The sequence below is a fragment of the Syngnathus acus genome, chromosome 8 (genome assembly GCF_901709675.1).
Source record: "Syngnathus acus chromosome 8, fSynAcu1.2, whole genome shotgun sequence".
NCBI lineage: Eukaryota > Metazoa > Chordata > Actinopteri > Syngnathiformes > Syngnathidae > Syngnathus > Syngnathus acus.
In genome coordinates this window covers 7,008,559-7,028,081 of record NC_051093.1, presented here as the reverse complement: position 1 = coordinate 7,028,081, position 19,523 = coordinate 7,008,559, and the positions used below count along the sequence as shown (strand labels likewise).

At 42.7% G+C, this 19,523-nt stretch overlaps 2 protein-coding genes across 6 annotated transcripts; both read right to left on the bottom strand.

Moving 5' to 3' along the window:
- Positions 1-281: 281 nt before the first annotated feature.
- On the bottom strand, positions 282-8,391 carry LOC119126338 (ras-related protein Rab-37-like). 2 transcript variants are annotated; one of them, XM_037257538.1, is made up of 9 exons: positions 8,325-8,391; positions 6,272-6,382; positions 3,861-3,902; positions 3,140-3,206; positions 2,949-3,001; positions 2,600-2,665; positions 1,900-1,956; positions 1,423-1,499; positions 282-1,305 (listed from the first exon to the last, which is right to left on the bottom strand). In XM_037257538.1, exons 2-9 carry the CDS (start codon positions 6,377-6,379, stop codon positions 1,200-1,202), a joined length of 576 nt encoding a protein of 191 aa, XP_037113433.1. In that variant the 5' UTR covers positions 6,380-6,382; positions 8,325-8,391; the 3' UTR covers positions 282-1,199. The 2 variants fall into 2 exon arrangements, with proteins under 2 accessions (XP_037113433.1, XP_037113432.1); XM_037257537.1 differs by lacking the exon at positions 8,325-8,391 and adding an exon at positions 7,102-7,575.
- Positions 8,392-8,866: 475 nt separating this feature from the next.
- xylt2 (xylosyltransferase II) lies at positions 8,867-19,252 on the bottom strand. 4 transcript variants are annotated; one of them, XR_005098633.1, is made up of 15 exons: positions 19,110-19,252; positions 16,507-17,029; positions 16,248-16,423; positions 15,358-15,560; positions 14,964-15,044; positions 14,512-14,728; positions 14,155-14,331; positions 13,836-14,092; positions 13,529-13,724; positions 13,112-13,445; positions 11,610-12,803; positions 11,006-11,046; positions 10,858-10,915; positions 9,751-9,926; positions 8,867-9,615 (listed from the first exon to the last, which is right to left on the bottom strand). XR_005098633.1 is itself a non-coding variant. In XM_037257533.1 (11 exons), exons 1-11 carry the CDS (start codon positions 19,239-19,241, stop codon positions 12,481-12,483), a joined length of 2,619 nt encoding a protein of 872 aa, XP_037113428.1. In that variant the 5' UTR covers positions 19,242-19,252; the 3' UTR covers positions 11,189-12,480. The 4 variants fall into 4 exon arrangements, 1 of the variants encoding a protein (XP_037113428.1); XR_005098631.1 differs by lacking the exon at positions 8,867-9,615 and adding an exon at positions 11,192-11,309 and having other exon boundaries at positions 9,811-9,926; XR_005098632.1 differs by lacking the exon at positions 8,867-9,615 and having other exon boundaries at positions 9,894-9,926; positions 11,192-12,197; positions 12,314-12,803.
- Positions 19,253-19,523: the final 271 nt, after the last annotated feature.

The window sequence follows — 19,523 nt, the reverse complement described above, 5'->3', positions numbered from 1 at the left end:
TGAAGGCTGGTACAGTGAATCACAGATGTGCGCCGTGTTTATAAACTCAAGCACATCCTTCACTTCAGAGTATAGACTCAATGTCAACATCGCAACAAAGATATCTGGCATCATGTGAAGCTATTGAGAGAATGTAACATGACCACTGTGGCCTATAAATACTGAACATTTATACACTTTGGGGGTTGCACAAATAATAAACAGACTCAGTGCTGCCACACTGTGGCTTATTGACTTCAGCACAACTCCCACAAAGCAACTTTGATAAAACAGCGCCAAGATACATTACAAAAAATACTTTATATATAATATGATAACAAAGCACTTTTTCATGGCACTTTGTGATCACCGTGACACCTCCGAGAAGGAACAAATGTGACCAAAAACATTGAAAATGGACATTGAATAACTCAAGACGATACAGTGCATGGAACAATTACAGATTTTGCACAGTCTCCACAACAACATTGTTCAAAGAGACACATTTACGTTTCAGAGTGCGTATGAAATGAGAATGTACATGTTTTGAGGATTTTCGAAGCAGGGCAGGAAATACAAGTAATCTCTGGTGCAACAGTGAAAAGATCTTTGAATGGACTTCAAGAATGGCCCTCAAGTTGACGTACAGACACAAACACAAAACGGGCAAGAGGCCTCCAACATTGATTTTATTCTAACAGCTATCCACACGTGAATATGTCCGACTTTGTGGCGGTTTATGTACACTCGGTAAAGAGAAAGACTGAAAGTCCAAAAGAGATTCAGTTCACAGCCTCTAAAAAGTGACATGAAAACAAAGTTATATTCCCTAGCAACGCTCATATTGATTGTTCATATAAAACTAAACCAAGCGCACTGCAAACATGCTCCTCATTGTCTCTGCAGATGGCAGATAACTTTGTTTTGTAAATCCTGGCTTTTTTTTTTCCGTTTGATCACAACTGTCACCACAAAGACCACAACACATTTTCTACAGAATGATATTCACATTTTCGACAAGGGACGGCAATCGGATTCACTGTCGTTCAATTGAGCGGAGAAAAGCTTGATGCTCACTTCTTAGGATTAGTGCCGGGATTGGCTTTACTTATCCTACCCCTACCCCACCTCCCTCTGTCTTGATCCCCTTTTTAATGTGTGTGTGCATGAATGCGCATGTGTGTGTGCGTGTGTGTCTCCTGGCCCAGTGTTGGGTTTAGCTACACAAGGCTGCAGCAAGCAGTCTTGTGCTTCTGAGATTCGATGTAGTCGTGTATTTGGAACTTGGGCTCGTTTGGCTGTTGGGTGGTTCTGTGCTTCAGCTCCCTGATAGAAAAGACAAAGAGTTAGATGATGAATTTAAAAAAACAAACAAAAAAAAACCATGTGCTGTCCTATCCTATTCCTTATGCCAAAACACTCTTAAGCAGTTTTTACACTTACTTTGCGATAGCTAGAAAGGCTAGCTCCACGTTGATGCCGGTCTTTGCGCTGGTCTCCATAAATGGCACCCCATATTCCTAAAACAAAAACAAACCATGCAGACTATAAATTATAATGTGCTATGCGTCTGTGGGGATTTTTGTCCATTCTTTCAACAAAGGGAAGTGAGGCCAGTGGTTACATACAAGTGATTCCCACAAGTATGCGTTAGCACGTTAGTGCATCATGAAAAATCCTCAAGTGTCCTGTGGAATTTTTTTCTTTCATTTTTTGCTTGATTAGTCAGCTATCTAGGTTAGTTACTTTCACCAGATGGCAGAAGGGTTGTACACATTTTTGTTTCGTGGTGTGCAGTGACTTTTTTCCTTATAGGTTCCTTAACTCACTACAGATTGGGAAACATCTTTAATTGACAAATTAATTGATGAAGAATTATGTCCCTAAACCTTTGCCCAGATAAGAGATTTAAAACCATACCTTAGCCAACTTCTCCCCATCCTCCTTTTTCACCACCCTCTCGGCGGCCATGTCTGCCTGTAAAGCAGCACAGTAAAAATCTAGTTTCAAAACAAGACATGGATTCCAAGGTTGGAGGTCAGAGGTCAAATTCACTCGGGCCCACAATGTCAGCTCATGCACATGACTCATCCTCTTATCCAGTAGCCATGCAAGACTGGCAGCCACATAAGAGGATATTCCCGAGGCAAAGCTCTTGCTGAGTGAATGGGTGTCACAAACTTCACCTCCGGTGGAGGACTGACACCGCCATCCCAGCTGCTCTCAGCACAAATAAGCCTCATTGACATAACATGAAGTCCCCCTGAGCAGCGAGTCCTCTCTCAACCACCAGAGGGAGCTCTTTGACGTATTAGTTATGACTGTTGCTGGCAGCAAGGAGACTCATCATTACCAGAGGCATTGTGCAGAAAATGGTTTCAAGCAAGGAAACGCTTGAAGCGAGAGATTCTGAATTTATGATGGGGTCGTTTTGAGTGTCATATCTCGGTCTGATTTTAATACACCCCCCAAAAAATAAATAAAATACGCTTCATGTTTAACTGGGATGTGTTGATAACAGAGCATTTTTCAGAGAAAGCAATTGAGGAGGACGCGATGGTGCCCTTATCCCCCCCCTGATCTTTTTATGGAACACAAAAGTAAAGGAAGGTTTGCTCACCTTGTTGCCGAGCAACATGATGACCACATCCTTCTGGGCATACTCGTGTATTTCATTCAGCCAAGCCTTTAAAAGGAACGAGCAGACGGACACAGTAGTGATGTGGGATTGAGTAACAAATATCTCAGGACTGCATTGTGCACGCCCCCCGGGGACACGTCCGTCAATCAAACGCCGTGAGAACCAGCCACCGAGGAACACTTTTACGTCTTTTCATTATCCAAACTGGGCTGCTCTGACAACATTGTGTTGCTTCCGGTAGGCTAGTCGGGAACATAAGCCCATAGTTTGTAAAGGGCGTTTTCAAAAGCAGGAAGCTCCACATACAAATCGTTTTTAAAAATCTTACCCTAATGTTGTCAAATGATGGCTTATTGGTGATATCATAAAGCAGAAGTAATGCTGTAAAAAGGGAAAGAGACACATCTGTGTTGCAACTTGGATAACACACACATGCTTAAACACAGTGTTGCATTTCATGAAAAAAGGTCACACCCACATAAACAGTATGAGGAAGTAATCTTAACGAGTAAAGGTTACCTTGGGCATCTCTGTAATAGGCGTGTGTCACGCTTCGGAATCTTTCCTGACCGGCTGTATCCCAGATCTAGAAAACAAAAAGATAATTACACAATGTCGCAAGCAGAAATTTTCCCGTACTGAGCAAGTCAAACAACCAACAGAAAAATAAGCCACAAAATGTTCTAGTACAGGCCAACTTGTTGACGTAAATCAGTCCACTGAATTGTTCTCATCATTTTTAGCATCATCATGGATTAATTTCGCACCACTTGAAACAGAGTCTGTGCTAAAATAAGAATATTTTAACTGTTCTATTTGTTCTACTGTGAATGTGTACTGACCGTGATCAAATTTAAAGACCAACACATGGTTCCAGTTACAAATCGTAGCCAATTTAAAAAAGAATGTGGGTCATACAACTGCTTCACTAATGATTTAAACTCTTCGTAGGCGTCTAATTTTGCATCAACGCCAACATATGACGCAAGACTTGCCGTGTTGGGGATAAAAGGTTGAAGCGCCGCCAAAGCGACCGCAGAGGTATCTAATTTTGTCAACTCCCATTCCTGTTCAACAAACAGGTTATGAGGAAAGACGACTCGGCGCCTTTGTGTGACGAAATCCGGTAAAGTCCCTCCGATTTGCAAACCCTAACAGATGAGTTTGACATAATCCGTCGGATGTATGGGTGAACATGTGCGGTGCGAAATAGATGAGGAAAAATGGTGCACTCGCTCACCTGGAGTTTGACTTTCAGGTTGTCGACATCTACCACTTTATTCTGGGGAGGGAGGGGAGGGGGGGGGCGCAAGCAAGAAGAACCATGAGACATGCACACAGAGCAGAATGCTGTGAGGAAATGGCACGGAAATGAATGACGTACATTTGAGGGGACTAAATAAGCAGAGAGGCTCAGCATGTGGCTGACGAAAAGAGACGAGTACAAGTGGCTTGTAACCGCTGCCAGACAAAGTTAATTGCAAAACGCTCACGGCAACGTCGGTGAGTAAGTAGGACAATGGGCAGAATATCAACTGACTCCCACTGTTCATTTCCTGCTAACTCACAGGGCGGCAATCTGATTTCTCGAGCGAAAGTTGGGACGAAAACAATTCCATCTGAGAACCATATTAAAATACTGAATATTGCTGGAGTGAATATCCAAATCTTGAGAGCAGAATTTATTTGTTTAAGAATCAAACTTTGACATATCGTATTTTCCCCACTATAAGACGCACCGGATTATAAGGCGTACCTTCAATGAATGGCCCATTTTAAAACTTTGTCCATACATAAGATATATACATTTGGCCCGCGGGCCGGACTTTGGACACGCCTGCTGTAGTGGCTCAATATTGGTCCATATATAAGGCGCACCTGATTATAAGGCACACTGTCGGCTTTTGAGAAAATTGGAGGTTTTTAGGTGCGCCTTATAGTGCTGAAAATACGGTACATAAAATGTTCTGTAGAATTCTTAAAGGGACAGTGTAGCATCATAAACGACATTAAAGTGGCATTTGACTTCAGTCTTGCACAATGTAAACAAAAACATTAATAATGTGAAAGTCTTTTCAGGTCCTATGACCACATGGAATCAGGACATTGTTAACCTTTCACAAAAATAACCTCCCCACGAGAAAGCAATTCACAGATAAGGCAAGTGTGAATATGAATACGCATCCCAATTGCGCGTGTGAAAAACAACACGGTTCGGAGAGAACTGAAGATGTGCAGCAAAAGCCACCTGCTGAATCTTTTGCCATGGCAGAATGGACATGGTTCAACCCCTGCATTAGTTGCCATGGCTTTCCATTTTCCCCCCAATTATGATGTGAGAGAGCCTGCATGCTGAGTAACCGCTACAAGAAAGCGTGCCGAAAATAGCCCTGCTACGTTATAAGCTGACACAACAGCACTGCCTTGCCTTTTCATGCACAAATAACAACCTCAGCATCCAACTGTTTCGCTTAGCTTACTCCATTTTCCAGCAGCTTTAACCTTTCTTTCGCCCGCCACAAGAAGCCCGAAGCATGACGGGGAATAAACGGCGCGGCAGTGAATGCATCGTTTTCTTCTGTCCTTTTTATCTGCGGCTCCCGAGCACGAGACCTGTTGCTTTTTCCTTGAGTGCTGGGGAAAAACAAATTGTTCTCAGCGGAGATGCTCCGAAAAGCTCTCGCCATTACACTCTGTAATGTCTCTCTCGTCAAGACAATGCATCACTCTGGCTAATGCAACAATTTCCGTCCAAGACCACCCAGAGTTGTCTCGAGCATTAGCTGGAGTGTTTTGTGTCGATTGGAGGGACACAAAAAGGTTAAGCGGGTTCACTATTAAAAGACCACTTTGTGTTTATCACAGTGGTGCTTGGGATTCCAAAACACTGTGCAGCTCATCATGAGGTTTGTGGGAGAGGAAATGAGCTAGTTAATCCAAATAATGCATCTTTGTTGCTCTATCTATGCCAGCGATGTTTAGAATGATAATTTAATTCTGTTCCACCAAATAGGGGAAGATACAATTTGTCCATTTGTTGCGATTCAGAGATTTGTGTCCAAAAACACGTGCCCGAATTTTGCACCTAATGAGAAGGAGGAGATTATTATTATTTCAATGTATAGGCCTATGATAGACTTTACACAGATCTGATTGGCTGGAGTGGATCATCATATATTTTGGATTATTGATCATGAGGCTGAAATGAGAAGATTGTCATTTAAAAAATGTCTAAGCGATTATTCAATTATCAAACTACGATATTTGATCGGTTTGTTGTCGATTAATGGATTACTTTTGACACCTCTACTGTGTGTACGATTGGGTGTCTTGGCTCAATGCTAGAAAAGACTACAGTAGAGAATTCTCAGAGGTCAGGTGTTGGATGAGTTAGGAATTTCAACAGCGCCGAGCGAAGGAGACGAGGATGTGGGCGTGCATCCATGTAAGGCGCAGCCGGCGGCTCCTAGCAGCACAAGTGGGCTGTGAACTCCACTGACAGGATTTGTACACTGGGTGCTATCATCACTCTGATGGAAGCGAGGTGATAATTGGCACACTCAGAAATGGCTTGCTATTTGCTTTACAGTTGTCAGAGTAACAGGAATAGGAGACAAATGTGAGGAAAAGATGGGAGTGAATCTCACTCACCCTAAAGTCTATTCCAACGGTGGCAATAAAGTTGCCTCCCACAAATGCCCCGTCTTTAAATCGCAGCAAGATGCACGTCTTTCCCACAGATGAGTCTCCCAACAGCATCACCTATCGATTAGAACAAAAGAGTCAAGCGAGGGAGGGAGCGAAGGCACAAAGGTGAGGTTACAATTAAACGCAACGATGCTTTTGATAACAAGTGCAATTATTCTGGGGAGGAAACGAAACGCGCTGCGGGTTGCATGAATCATTTGTTTGCCACACGCTGTTGCACAACTGTAAATGAGATCTTTGGAATGTGATGAATATAAAGACTGCACCCAGGTGCCACCAACATGTGACACTGTCAGGTGGATTAGATGGTTTCAAATTGTGCGTAAATATGCTTGCAGTTTGTGTAGACTGCAGTACATTTGCCAGAGGGGCAAAAACAATGGAAACATTAGATAAACTGCAGTTGCAGGTATAACAAAACACATTTTTTGTTAACTTCCGATCAAATCCCTTGCAGCCAACCGGCGGTAATTGCTTGGTGCAATTTAACTTAAGCTTCACGACAGTAAGAGGTGTGTCCTTTTCTGCTTTTAGGAATGAAAGGAGTGCAACAAGTACACCCTCAACAAATATTTACATCGGCACATGTGGACAAAAGGAAGATTTACAGTCGCACATTGACTTGTTGGAAATCACAATTCAAACTTTGAGTCTGTATTGAAACAAGACACAAAAACGCACCACGTCAACGCCACTATACGTAGGCACGTTGTGATGGCTATAAATCCACAAAAACGATCAATTAGTCTGAAAGACAAAGCAAAAATACACACCTTGAAGGCAATATCATAATACTCGTTAATAGAAGCGCACCGCTCCAACACATATTTAGAAGTCCCGTTTTTAGACTGCTTTTGCGTCAACGATGTCTTCCTGATGGACATCGCGATGGCAAATGATGCGTTCACGGAGCCAAAGCACTCTCGTCCGAGATGTAGTCCAGTAGGACGCACACAATACGTGTTGTGTGTATCTCAGGCTCTGTCTCCGACAGTCTCGAGCCCTTTTGCTCGCATGCTGTGCGATCACAAAAAAATAATCACCAGGGAGAAAAATGGAAAAGCTCACCCTTCAGCGTTTAGATACAGAAAGAAAAAAAAAGTAAAGAAAAAAAAAACATGAAGGAGCCAATTAGAACCATCCGGCAGTCATGAAAGCAGAAAATGACACAGGCGGAAACATTTCTCTGCTTTGCATCCTGGCGTGGGCAGACGCAGCGTCTACTTACTGTGTGTGAGTGTGCGCGCACACGTGTGCGCGTGAGCGTGTTTTCATGAGTGAAACCTCATTTAGTCCAGCCCCCCCTAATTGTACCCTAAACAGCCCACAGGGGTCAGACGTGACGTAGTTGACTCATCTGTGCCACAGGTGTTGTCTATACCTTATAAACAGCACACAATCGCCGGTTTTTGTTTTTACTTGATTCATTTGAACGCCCCTTGTGTTAGAACGTTTCATTCATGACTACCGCTGGCACTGTTATAATCTCGCATCGCTTATTTCTGCTCTATGTAATTTTCCACCTCTTCTCCTTCTTAACAGATAATCGATCACCAACTCTGCTTTTGTCGAGAAACAGATTGATTCTATCTAAAAGAAGACTCGTTTGCTTAATTAACATGTCACGCGTGTCAAATCGTTTCACCGCGAGGCAATTTTAACCAATTTAAATATGCCAAGCATTTTTCCAAAGCATTTGGTGCTCCCTAGCGTTCATAATAAGTAACTGCATTTTGTCTTCACGGTGCGTATTGATGCCTATTTACTTTCTTTCCTAGCATCCCGCCGAAATCCAGCCGCAACCTCAAACCACAATAATAAATTCCAAATCGACAAATACACACTTATATATTGCATCGCCTTAAAACTCTTTGAATGACAAGTTGCGTACAAACTGAGACAATCACTTTGGAGGGCCAACATAGTTATCAGAATCAAACACAGTGAGCTAATACTATTCTGTGCATCCAACTAACTTCAGTGCAGCTCTGCTTACCTTGATGTGCGGTTTTGTTTCACGCTTGTGCGAAGCCACCACTTATTCATTGAACCATATCAGTCTCCTTTAAAGAGAAGGTCAGAAACGCTTGCTTTATTTAGAATGGAACATGTTAACAGCATTAGAGATGCAATATTAAAATCACTTATTAGGTTTTATTCATTTAAACACGTAAACATTTTATGTCACATTCAAATTGACGCACCACTCTGCTCCCTATGTCTGTGAAATATTTTTTTCCAGACTCTGCAATTTTAGTTGTAGCAGGTGATAAAGCTGATATCTTTTATCCAAAAGAAGAGTAGACTAAAAAAAACTCTGAAGTTATTTTACTATCACATTTAAATGCTGATATGTTTTATCACAAAAATCAAACATCAGGAAGGGCTTCCTTAAACCTGACTGCAAATAATTTGCGAGATAAGCCACCAAATGTAAGTCAGGATGAAGAGAAGACCTTGATCTTTAAATGTCAACACTGACAAATATTTATGCAGGAAAATGCCAGCAGCAGATGGTCACCGGTCACAACATTAGGCACACTTGTGGAAAGTTTTATCTTTATACGGGACTGCATGTTCATTGCAGGTCTCCATTTGGATCCTATTAGATTGTGTGTGTTTACCGAGCAGTGTTTGGTTGGCATCCATTATTTACATAATTCATCCTCTCATGCAAACACGCCAATACAATAAACAAATATTCCAAAGACAGTTTTATAGGTCCAATCATGCCCTTGAATGCATGCTGATGCACATGGAGCACCTTCAATCTAATCAAAATGGCAAAGGCAATCTCTTTACATTCTCCCAGACTCCACCATGCCGCTCTATAAAACGCAGCGACATAAAGCCAAGTGCCACATCATACACTTACGTCTGCTCCTCCTCCCCCACATCACAAAGCGTAATATTATCCTTGTTTAAAACACCAATGGAGCCAACACCCAGAAGCAAACAGACTGCTTCACCGTCACACCACTTACAATCATGACAGGAGCATAATTATCCTTATCAAGAAAAGCCCCCACAGGATGTTGAATGCCAGCGAGAAGAAGCTTCTTCCACTAGCATTGCACAGTGAATTGGGAGAAAAAAACCAGAAGGCCTCGTTATGTCACAACTTGAGTACAAACAGCTCACCGTGATGCCTGTGCCCTTCTCATCACTCAGATGAAGGCAGCAGCTTGTGGGAAGGTTGGGAGGGGGATTTATCTTGCAAAACAAACTCTTGGTGAGTGGGTGCATGGCAGAAAGTGCATTCACTGTCAAACGAACCCATGCAGGACCTGAGGATGAAATTACAATGATCTGCAGAAACATAATTAAAATCATTATTATATTCAAACAGTTCTCAACAGCGCCACAATAATAAAGCTATTTGAAAAAAAAAAAAAAAGAGTGGTGTGACTTTTTTTTTTAACCTCTTTCTTATTGGATTGTGCAAGTGTAATGAAGTGTTTTGACACAACATTGCAGGATGCAGGAAACGATCAGTATGGTCGCCATGGTTATGGTTTCATTGCGCCCGGAGCTCATTGGCGGCAGATGCTCACGTCGTTAGATGACATTTATTAGCACCTCCTTCTTTGGCCTTCTCCTGCAGTTCAAAGAAATAAAAACACAGCCCAAAAAAACACACTCACAATTGTGCAATCATCTGGAGCAGTCCAAATCAATAACTATCTATTAACATGACATTTTTCTAATGAATAAAATAAATCATACTAGTAGTGATTCTGAAGGCCCTAGGCAGAACTGTCAATATATTTGTGTCAAATAAAATGTTAAAATAAGATTTTAACATACTTAATTGTCATTCAATCATAAAAAGAAGCTAATCTAAAACTAAAATAAAGTTCCTCACAAGATGATTAGATCTCCAAATTATGTTTCCCGCAACACTTGGGTTGAAACTGTTTGAGATTTGTATTGTATAAAGTACTTAATTCCGGTTTTAGCAATAATAGCTTCACTTAGTCGGTGAACTGCCCTGGGAATGTCACGTGACCAGTTCAGGCAACTCTATTTTATGCTTCCTTTAATATTTAAACATAATTGCTTCCTCTTTTCTTGCACTAAAATGTCTACTTGGAAATCAGGTAGCATTTTTTATCACAAAGAAGCCTCTGGGGGGGGAAAAAATCTTTCATGTAGAGTTTGGGTTCATTGTGTATTCTCAGCACCTAAGATGCCGGATGTTTCCATGGCAACATAAGATTCCTCAAGAGCTTGCCATCTATTCTGAATTGTTTGGGCCATTTAAGAGCGACATAATGACGCACATAATGACAGTCCTAATGAATGCAGCAGAGAAACACATTCACTTGGTTGTATTAATTGTTAAGAACGATCTTAATTTCTAGTAAATGATAAACTGCAGCATTATTTTAGCACTGGTGACTCATCTAACGGGAAAATGCAGTACACGCTGTTTTTGGTGGAACAATTCAATTTTGCTGGTAAATTCCCTTGGTAAATATCAGTCTATATTTAAAACCAGCAAAAAAAATTTTTGAATTTAATATCACCTCATGTATCCGGGCCTCATTATAGGTGAGATGTTGAATGTAGGTGTCAGGCCCCACACTGCAAGAGTTGTGCACTGTCATGGGAAACCATCTTCACCTCATCTTTCCTCTGTTTCGTCTCACCCATCCTTTTCCTCACTGTGCTCACCTCAATTCCTCTTTCACTCCTGATTTGCATGCTTGGCTACCCTGTGGATAGGAAGGAACAAACCTGACTAAATATTTATATGTAGAAACCATGTTGACCATTTCAACAAGGAAGTGACAAGAAAGTCTGCAGCAACCTTAAGGGCAAAACATCCGGCATACGTTTACATAACAAACACACCCAAACCTTGATATCCGTGGCCTTTATTTTTATTGATGTCCATGTTTCTTGTTGACATAATCCCTCTCCAAGACCTCGTTAGCTTACCACAGCAGCAAGGACAGAAAGCTCAACCTCTCCATCACTGATCAGGAAATAAAATGTAGGTATACCACATTCAAACAGTACACAGTATAAAAATAACATCTGCAGTTATTATTTTTTTGTTGCAGACATGGGCTTCATTGAAGCAACTGTTCTGTGCAAGGTAAACAAGGTCACTTGAAAAACACAATTCTGAAGAACATAAAAGACCCTATTAAACGTGTTAAAATTGCACATCTTGGGAACCTTTAATCCTGCAGTAAACAAGTCATCTCATCTTAGTAAAGGCAGCTTCGTAATATTCTTAAAATAAACCAAAAAGAAATTATACAGTGTTTACCATTTGTGGTCACTTGAAGTGTTTCTCCCTTGAGTGGAGCGCAGACCCATGAGGGGGGGAAAAAAAAAAAAAAACGGCATCTACACAAACATACATGAAACTGTAATTTGAATTTCCTCTCTGCAAGCAGTGGCTAAAAAAGACATGAACACAAATTTTAAGAGCACGTGGACATTGAATGAAGCTATTCGCGGTTTCCAGACACTTTCTGGGACCATGAAGCTTTTAGCCTTGTGAACATTTTCAACATGTGTAAAACTAATGCTTTGCCAAAAAAAAGAAAAAAAGAAAAAGAGGAATGCCTGTTAACATATGTGACCCACAATAGCAGATAAACAACTGACCTTTTTTCAGCTCCTCCTCATTGCAATGTAATCAACTGAATTTTGCGTAACGTTACCTAACAGTATAGTGCACTTGTTCCATGTCCGATATAAAATGCTTCAAAATAAGCATAACAAGAGCTTTGTTCCATCTTCAGATGTGAACAAAACACGGTGAAGAGACTTAGATGAGTTCAAACTGTATCTTGATCCCAAGTAGGGAGAAACTCACTATTTAGTGAAGATTGGTGCTTCACTCACCCATCTGCTGTCAGCATAAAAATAATACAAATAAAATGTATCAGGCATTCATATCATCCTGCAAGCCAAGAAAAAGCTTCTTGGCTCGCAGATGTCAATGTGCAAATTTCCAGCATTCACCAAGTCATTTCTACCGAGAACGTTGTGACGTTTCAGTGCAAGATGTCATTGTTTTTGTGGCCTTTAGCTTTGAGCCAAACCTCCCACACACAAAGTTCTCCTGGAGCTGTCATGGCTGCTTGCAGCCTCCGGCACAGACTTCCTTTATGTCCTCCCCACCACTGGGGCTACCTGATTCTCCCGTCACTTTTCACCGGGCCCAGTTCAGACTTGGGATCCGGGGACAGGGAGCTCCAGGTAGTTTTGGAGCATGGCACCAAAGCTGTGCAAGATGAAGTCTGCACTGTGCACAGGTTTCCCGTAACCCAAAAATTTGACACACTCCAGTCAACCCACACGTCAAGGGGCGGGCCCACAATCTGGGCGTTTCGTTGCGCTTCCAGCATGGCAGGCTCTTGAGGCGGCAACTTCAGTATGGAATTCAAGTGCTGGAAGCTCTGATCCAGGTACAAATTTCCAGGTGGGCCTGCATGCAGCCAACTGTCCTTATCTGTAGGAAATGACAGACACTTTTTTTTTTTTTTGCTCGTGATCAAAATGTACTAAGATGATCAATTGCAGTCAAATCCAAGGTAGGAGTATATGGCCCTGCAGGAAAAACAAGCTGCTATTGTAAAGAGCATTCTGCCATCTTGTGGTTCTTTTCTGAACTTCAGTCTTTACAACACCAGAACATGTTTGGCAGCTTTTTTGACAGGCAAAGCTTAGCTCTCAAAATATTGTGCATTTATGCAAGAGTTAGTTTTGGCTTTCCACGGCATTTGATGTGAACATAATAACATCGAATTTAATTCTCACCTTTGCGCAGTGGCTTCTTATCTTTGAAGCTCAAAGGTACGATAAGGAAATGAAGTTGGGCCACACGCTGCCACTGTTTCAATACACGCACCGTCCAAATGCCAGGCCGTAGGGGGTGCTGCAGGGGTGGCTTGTAATGTGTGTATTCTGTATCTGCATCCACTGTGATGTCATACGAAATTGCCACCACCTGGGCCGGGTCAATCCACACGATGGTGGCGGTGAGGTTGGGCCCGGGAACCCATTTCTGAACCGCAAGTGGTTCATCCAAAGGGCCGATGATCCCGCCGAAATTACGAAATACTCTTTCCTTTGGATCCCATTCTGTACCGATCTGTTAAGGAAAAGGATGGCGGGTTTAAATGACCTTATTGTTTCTGTATTTTTCTTAACCAATTATCCCCAGAGCGTGCTCACCTCAAGGTGTTTGAGCCTTTCAAACTCTTTAAGACTCTTCTCAAGGACCAATGCCGTCTGGGGCACAGCCCACATCTCTATTGCCTCCTTGACCTTTGATCCCACTGCCTGAACTTCCTGACGTATCAAGTACCCTTGAAAGCGGTCATCGTAGAAGTACAAGTGCACTGACAAAGGGTAGCCGATAGGTTCAAACCTGTCACCGATGTGGGAGGGGGGGGGCAAAAAAACCAAAACAATTGTGTAAACTACATGGTGGCGTCGAAAAATTCAACTTGAATCACTATCATTGAAAAAGTTTCCAAACCTGCAGGCGTCTTTTTTGCCCTGAGTTGTCGCAAGGCTGTTCAAGCCCAGGCGAAACAAGGAAGCGTGAGCAGTGAGCATCACATCACTCAGCGAGCCTATGCCATCCATCTGCTCAAACTGGTTCTCCCAGTACGCCTTAATGGCAACAGTTCCTGGTGCGTACTGGCCATACAAGTGCGTGTCCAGGATTTCAACGGCTTCCTGGTTTATTGACGACTCAAATTTGCGTGCAAAGAACGTGGGCCGGGATAATTGCTGTGGTAAAAAAGGTACACAATTAGTGGTACTAATTTAATGTCTTGTTTCGAGTCACCAACCTGGATGCGAATGAGGTCTTGGGGTTTGAAGTCATTGGGAGAGCAACCACACCAATCCACAATGTGCTTGTACTGGCATTTACAGCCCAGTTTACGATTCCAGTTGGTCACACGGAGGTTGTTGTCCACCAGGCTGTCGCACATGTGACTGTTTCCGAGCACGGTGTGGAAGAAAGACTGAGAAGAGAGAAGAAAGTTACAGTCTGATTCATGTTATGAGTATAAACGTATCCTGACACTTCTGGGAACAAAAGCAGGCAGTTCGATGACACGGGTGAAGCTTCCTTTTATCCTGAGCACAATGCACAGCGCCATGTCACCTTATCTCCTGTGAGGGTCCACCTCGGGCCGACTCACCTCAGCAGGGAGCAGAGTATAGGAATAGAACTGCTTCAGTCCCGACACCAGGTCGTCTTGGGAATCGATGACATACTCCACAAAGCGGCGGGTGAGCGCAAACCAATCGGAGCCACCCGACACTTCCAGGCCATCGGGAATTTTGCGCTCTCCCAAACGCCACATGTGGTTGTCACACTCGTGAAAGAGACGATCGAGGCCCTGCTTTCTAATAAACCTTCGACACAAAACAAGTGGCACGGATGAAGCATTTGGAAATTTCACCAAGATTTGTGAGGGTGAGGCTTTTATCTAATCAGCGTGCTACCAATCGTATACCATTAGCAGCATGTTATGCTAGTTTCTCTGCACTCTTGAATTCCAAGCCAAGTTAGTGTGCCAGCATGGTTGCACAATTGACGCAACCTTTTATTCACTACATTTTTTATGTATTACATGACAAGAAGTCTCACCGGGTGTTCTCTCTGCCATGGGACTTGAGGAAGTTCTTGTCTCTGTGTTGTGATAAAAAGGCCACCAGCTCATCATTAGTCCTGCAGGGTAACAGAAAGAGCAAGTATTAAGTGTAGAATTCTCAGAAAAATTATTTGGAATGTGGACGTGACCACACATCATGAAAGGAACAACTTTTACATGGAAACCGCAACACGAGTGTGACTAAATTTCCCCCAAAATCTGTTAAACTTGCATCTCGGCTAATTTTGGACTCCAAAATGAGAAGTTGCATCACGATCGAAATGTTCATTCATACATGAAGAAACACTGCAATGCATCATGCAGTGGTTGTCATATATAAATTACTGTGTATTTGGTCTACATTGTTTTGAAAAACTTAACTTGACCAACCTGGTGGGGAAGTCTGTGCCACTGAGATTGATGAAGAAATCCCACTTCCAATCCAGCAGGGCCAGGAGGTCCTGCATGCTGCGCAGGTACGCCTTCAGCAGACTGGCACCACCCCAGATGGTCACCATTCTCCAGGGCGTGGCACGTATATTTGGGTACTGCTGGGCTATTTGGAGGACTTCCCGGTGCATGTAGCCCGACCGCTGAACACGGGTTCAAAAGTGTAAACGAGGGCACGTTTTGGTAATGAGCACACGGAACATAAAATGTTACAACATCGAGCACAAATCATAATGCTATAAATAAGTCATGTATCTCTAATTATATTACAGTGCACACCCTTGTCAAATCTTAGGAGAAACTGCTCAACAAGGGTGACGCATAAGAGGGGAACAACCATCCATGTGTAACCACTGTCTTCGAACTGTATGACTCACAACTAAAAATAAAGAGCTACATTTGCTGAATTAGCAGCGGCTTGTTTCCAGACCAACACACCTAATTAAAGTTTCCGGTGAGATAAGCGGTTCAAAGAAATTAATCATTTGAGGACACGACTTGATTAGTCAAGCTCGACAGTCTGAATGCACCAGACAAAAGCGCTGCAGATTTTCTTTTCCCCTCTATCAATTTAAAACAAAATACTGCAGTCTTTCTAAAGGTGGAGTGCAACGTTTAAAGCCGTCGTTTGACCTTTTGAACTTCGGCAGCACGTGAGGGTGGCGTTCACTAAATCCAGCTGCTAAGAATAACATTGCTTTATTCTAATCCCCTCAACCATGCTGTTAGACCCGTCGGATAAAATGTAACCTACATAACGCCGGAGGAAAGGTAGACATTTTTTTCAGCTCAGTGCAGCCAACACCAAGAAAAAGTCCTCGTCGTCTTACCTCGTCTACATGGATGTAGTAGTAGTGATCAGAGTGGTAGATGGCTTTAATGAGACGCTTGAGCTGCCGTACAGAGCGGCCGTGGACCATCAGGACGAAAACCACACGGACAGGGTTCTCCACGTTGGCCAGGCTGTTGTCCAGCTCGCCAACTGACTGAGCAGCACTCAATATGCCTAATGAAGGAGGATAAAAAAAAGTCTTTTGAGAGACATATTTACAATAACAACAATGTGTGCATCGTGTGCCGGTTTGTGACCTGGCTGAGGGCAGAATTGCGGAAGGTCATCCGGCATGAGCTGCCCGGCCTGATGCATGCACACAACATTGGCGATCTCCTGGCGACACTGCTGTGAGCTAGCACGATGCAGAGCAGACCACGCATCCTTACTTATGATGTCACATTTGGGCTCAAAATCACTGTTGGGGGATTGGCGTGCCCCGTCCACGCTGCCTGGCTCCCCTGGCAAGGCGCCGGTTAACTTGGCCACCACATCAGCGGCGCCTCGCATCTCACTCAGGTTACTGGATGGGTCGTGGGGTGCTACACCGTCCAATTCGGTGCCGGTTTGCCCCTGCTCGGGGGGATTTTTCAGCCTGACTCCAGGCTTTCCTTGTTTTTGACTGGCCCCTTTTCTAAGTGTGGTGGTTGTCGTGCCTCCGGTTCTTTCCAGCTTGCCCTTGTTACTTCCAGACAACGCTATGTGTCTTTCTAAACCCGTGGCATCCCTCCTCTGGTCCTGGCTGTTGTTGTCGGGCAGTTTAGATCGTCTTGCTTTTTTCTATGGAGAAAAGCTAAGAGTGAGTAAAAAGAGGAAAAACCATGACATTTGAAATTTAATCTTGCAAACATAACAGAAAAGAACTGATAACAGATTTTGACGACGCCAGTAACTGTAAAAAGTCCACATTAGGCATCACCAGAGTTATTTTTAACTTGGATGATTTATTTTTTTATCAGCTAATCTGCACAAGCAGTGAAAGACATAACAAGCCCAATGGATCACTGCAGAAAACTGAGGCAGGCCCCTGTGGCAAAGATTGGAGGGGGAAAACCATACGCTGGTGACCTGTTTGCACACATTCCACACACGCATGAAAACGGCATGCAAACCTCAAAACTTTTAACGTCTTAAAAATAATAATCAGGGAGCTCCGCATTCAAAGACGTCCACAATTTGAATACATTTAGCCTTGAGGATGAATTACTGCGCTTCACCATTTATGTGTGTGCATGAGACAACTGCCACTTAACGTAACCAAAAGGAATTCCTACTTCCCTAAAATGTCCCTAAAATGGTTTTGCTTATTCTGATTCGACTCATTCATTTGATGACTTTGACAGTTTGACCCTGGAATTTTTCATTATTTGGAAATTGTTCGAAAAGCCTGAGAGACTGTTTGCCTAAAATGTACAACACACTCTCCTGAGCAAATGCTTTCACGCAAAAGACGAACATCCTAAATTTGTAGCTAACGTTCCAATTTTCCTTATCAGGCGTTTGCACAGCTTTTAATTAACACCATCCTGTCAAAAACGTATTGATTCAAAGCCAAGTTAGCCAGCCTCTTTGCTTCCAATTAACAAGGAGAAAAACCATATCAGCATCGCCATTCTGTGAAGCAGCAGAAGCGAGCGTTAAGTTCCAGCCACCGCTGATAACGACTTTTCAGTCTTTTCAGTCCTTCCCTTCTTATGTGAAAGCTTTTAATATAACACATTGTGATGACTTGGTGTTATTAGGGTGCGCTCAAAATTGACAGGCGCGTCGCAGCGTAATTAGATTATGAAAGAAAGCAAGTTAATGCAAAATCCAAAAAGCTGGGAACACTCTAGTCAAACACACCCACATTAGGACTTTAAAGAGGGGGCAAGTGAAATTCGAGAGTTCGAACATGCTTTGCTGAGCATAATTCTGCCGCATGTAATATATGAAGCTGGGGCATGTTTTTGAGCTGAGAAAAAAAATCCACGTCCTGAAACCTAAAATGTTTTGGAAGTTCAACTGCACCTTTTTTTGTCTGGCAAACACCCCCCCAACAAGGGCTAGAATGAATAACATGCCAAACTTTTTATAAATCACAGAAATATAGTTTTTATCTCACATTTCAGGTCACATTCCAGTGTCAGAATGAGAGATACATAGCGATTGTGTCCGGACTTGCCGGCAGAGATCCAAAAGTTAACCTGCCACGGTGGCACTGTCTCAAAAAGTAATTGAGTTCCAGGTGTTCTTTGGAGATCTCATACAATTGAGTTCAAATGTTGGTTGAATGTTTTCTCCATCTGCAGGATATACGTTTTAATATGCACCAGGGTGCAAAACAACAACTAAGTCAAGAAATTGAACCATATTATTTGTAGTAAATAAGTTTTGGACTATTTCTATGAAATTGGATACGTGATTTTGGAATCTTCAAAACAAAATACTTTGCATGTTTAGGAAGGTGGACATTTTTCTATATAAAGCGGCTTTGAGTACTAAGAAAAGCACTATATAAAACCGATCTATAATTATTATGTGCAACGCTATCTTAACTGTGATACAGTTAGAAAGTACATCAAGACTTCAAGAGGGACTGCTCGAGTACTCAAAATGATGCTACTCATCCCCGCCTCGGCCAGCCAACATATAATTTGCTTTTTGTTGTTGTAAGAGTTATCTGTAGTATGTTAATCCTAAAGTACACAAATCTGGTTTTATTAAGTACCAGCTTCTTCTCAGCTAAACAGCCTCTGCTAGCTGTCTGCCTTAGAGTGACGTTGAGCTAAGCTAACGGTTAGCAGCTATATCACCGCTCCAAATAAGCCCAAAAGGAATTCGTGTCATCCTGCTTAGTGACAAGCGGGCCGTTGCTCACCTCCGCCTCGCCCTCTTCCAGACTTTTCAGGCTCCACACGACGAGACTTTGGATGAGGAGGATGGTTAAGGCAGCGGCGATAGCTAGTTTATATCGTCGGAGGAGCTTCTGCACCCTCGCGCTGGCCGCCATTTTTTCTTCAGCTCGATAACTTTGAAGTCGCGCGCGGATGGAAGATTCGGAGATGCGCGCACTCGTACGCGCCTGTGTTGCGCGCATGTCTTATAAGATTGACGACTGTTACGTGAACGCTTTTAAACATTAAAATTCAAAATACTGATTGAACCAGTCAAACTACACCAGGGATATAGAAATAAAGAAATAAAGAAACACTACTTCTGTACACCAAGTCACAATTACTGGTGTAGCATCTCATGAAATTGTCTTTTAAGTGTGAAAGTAGAACCATGATGA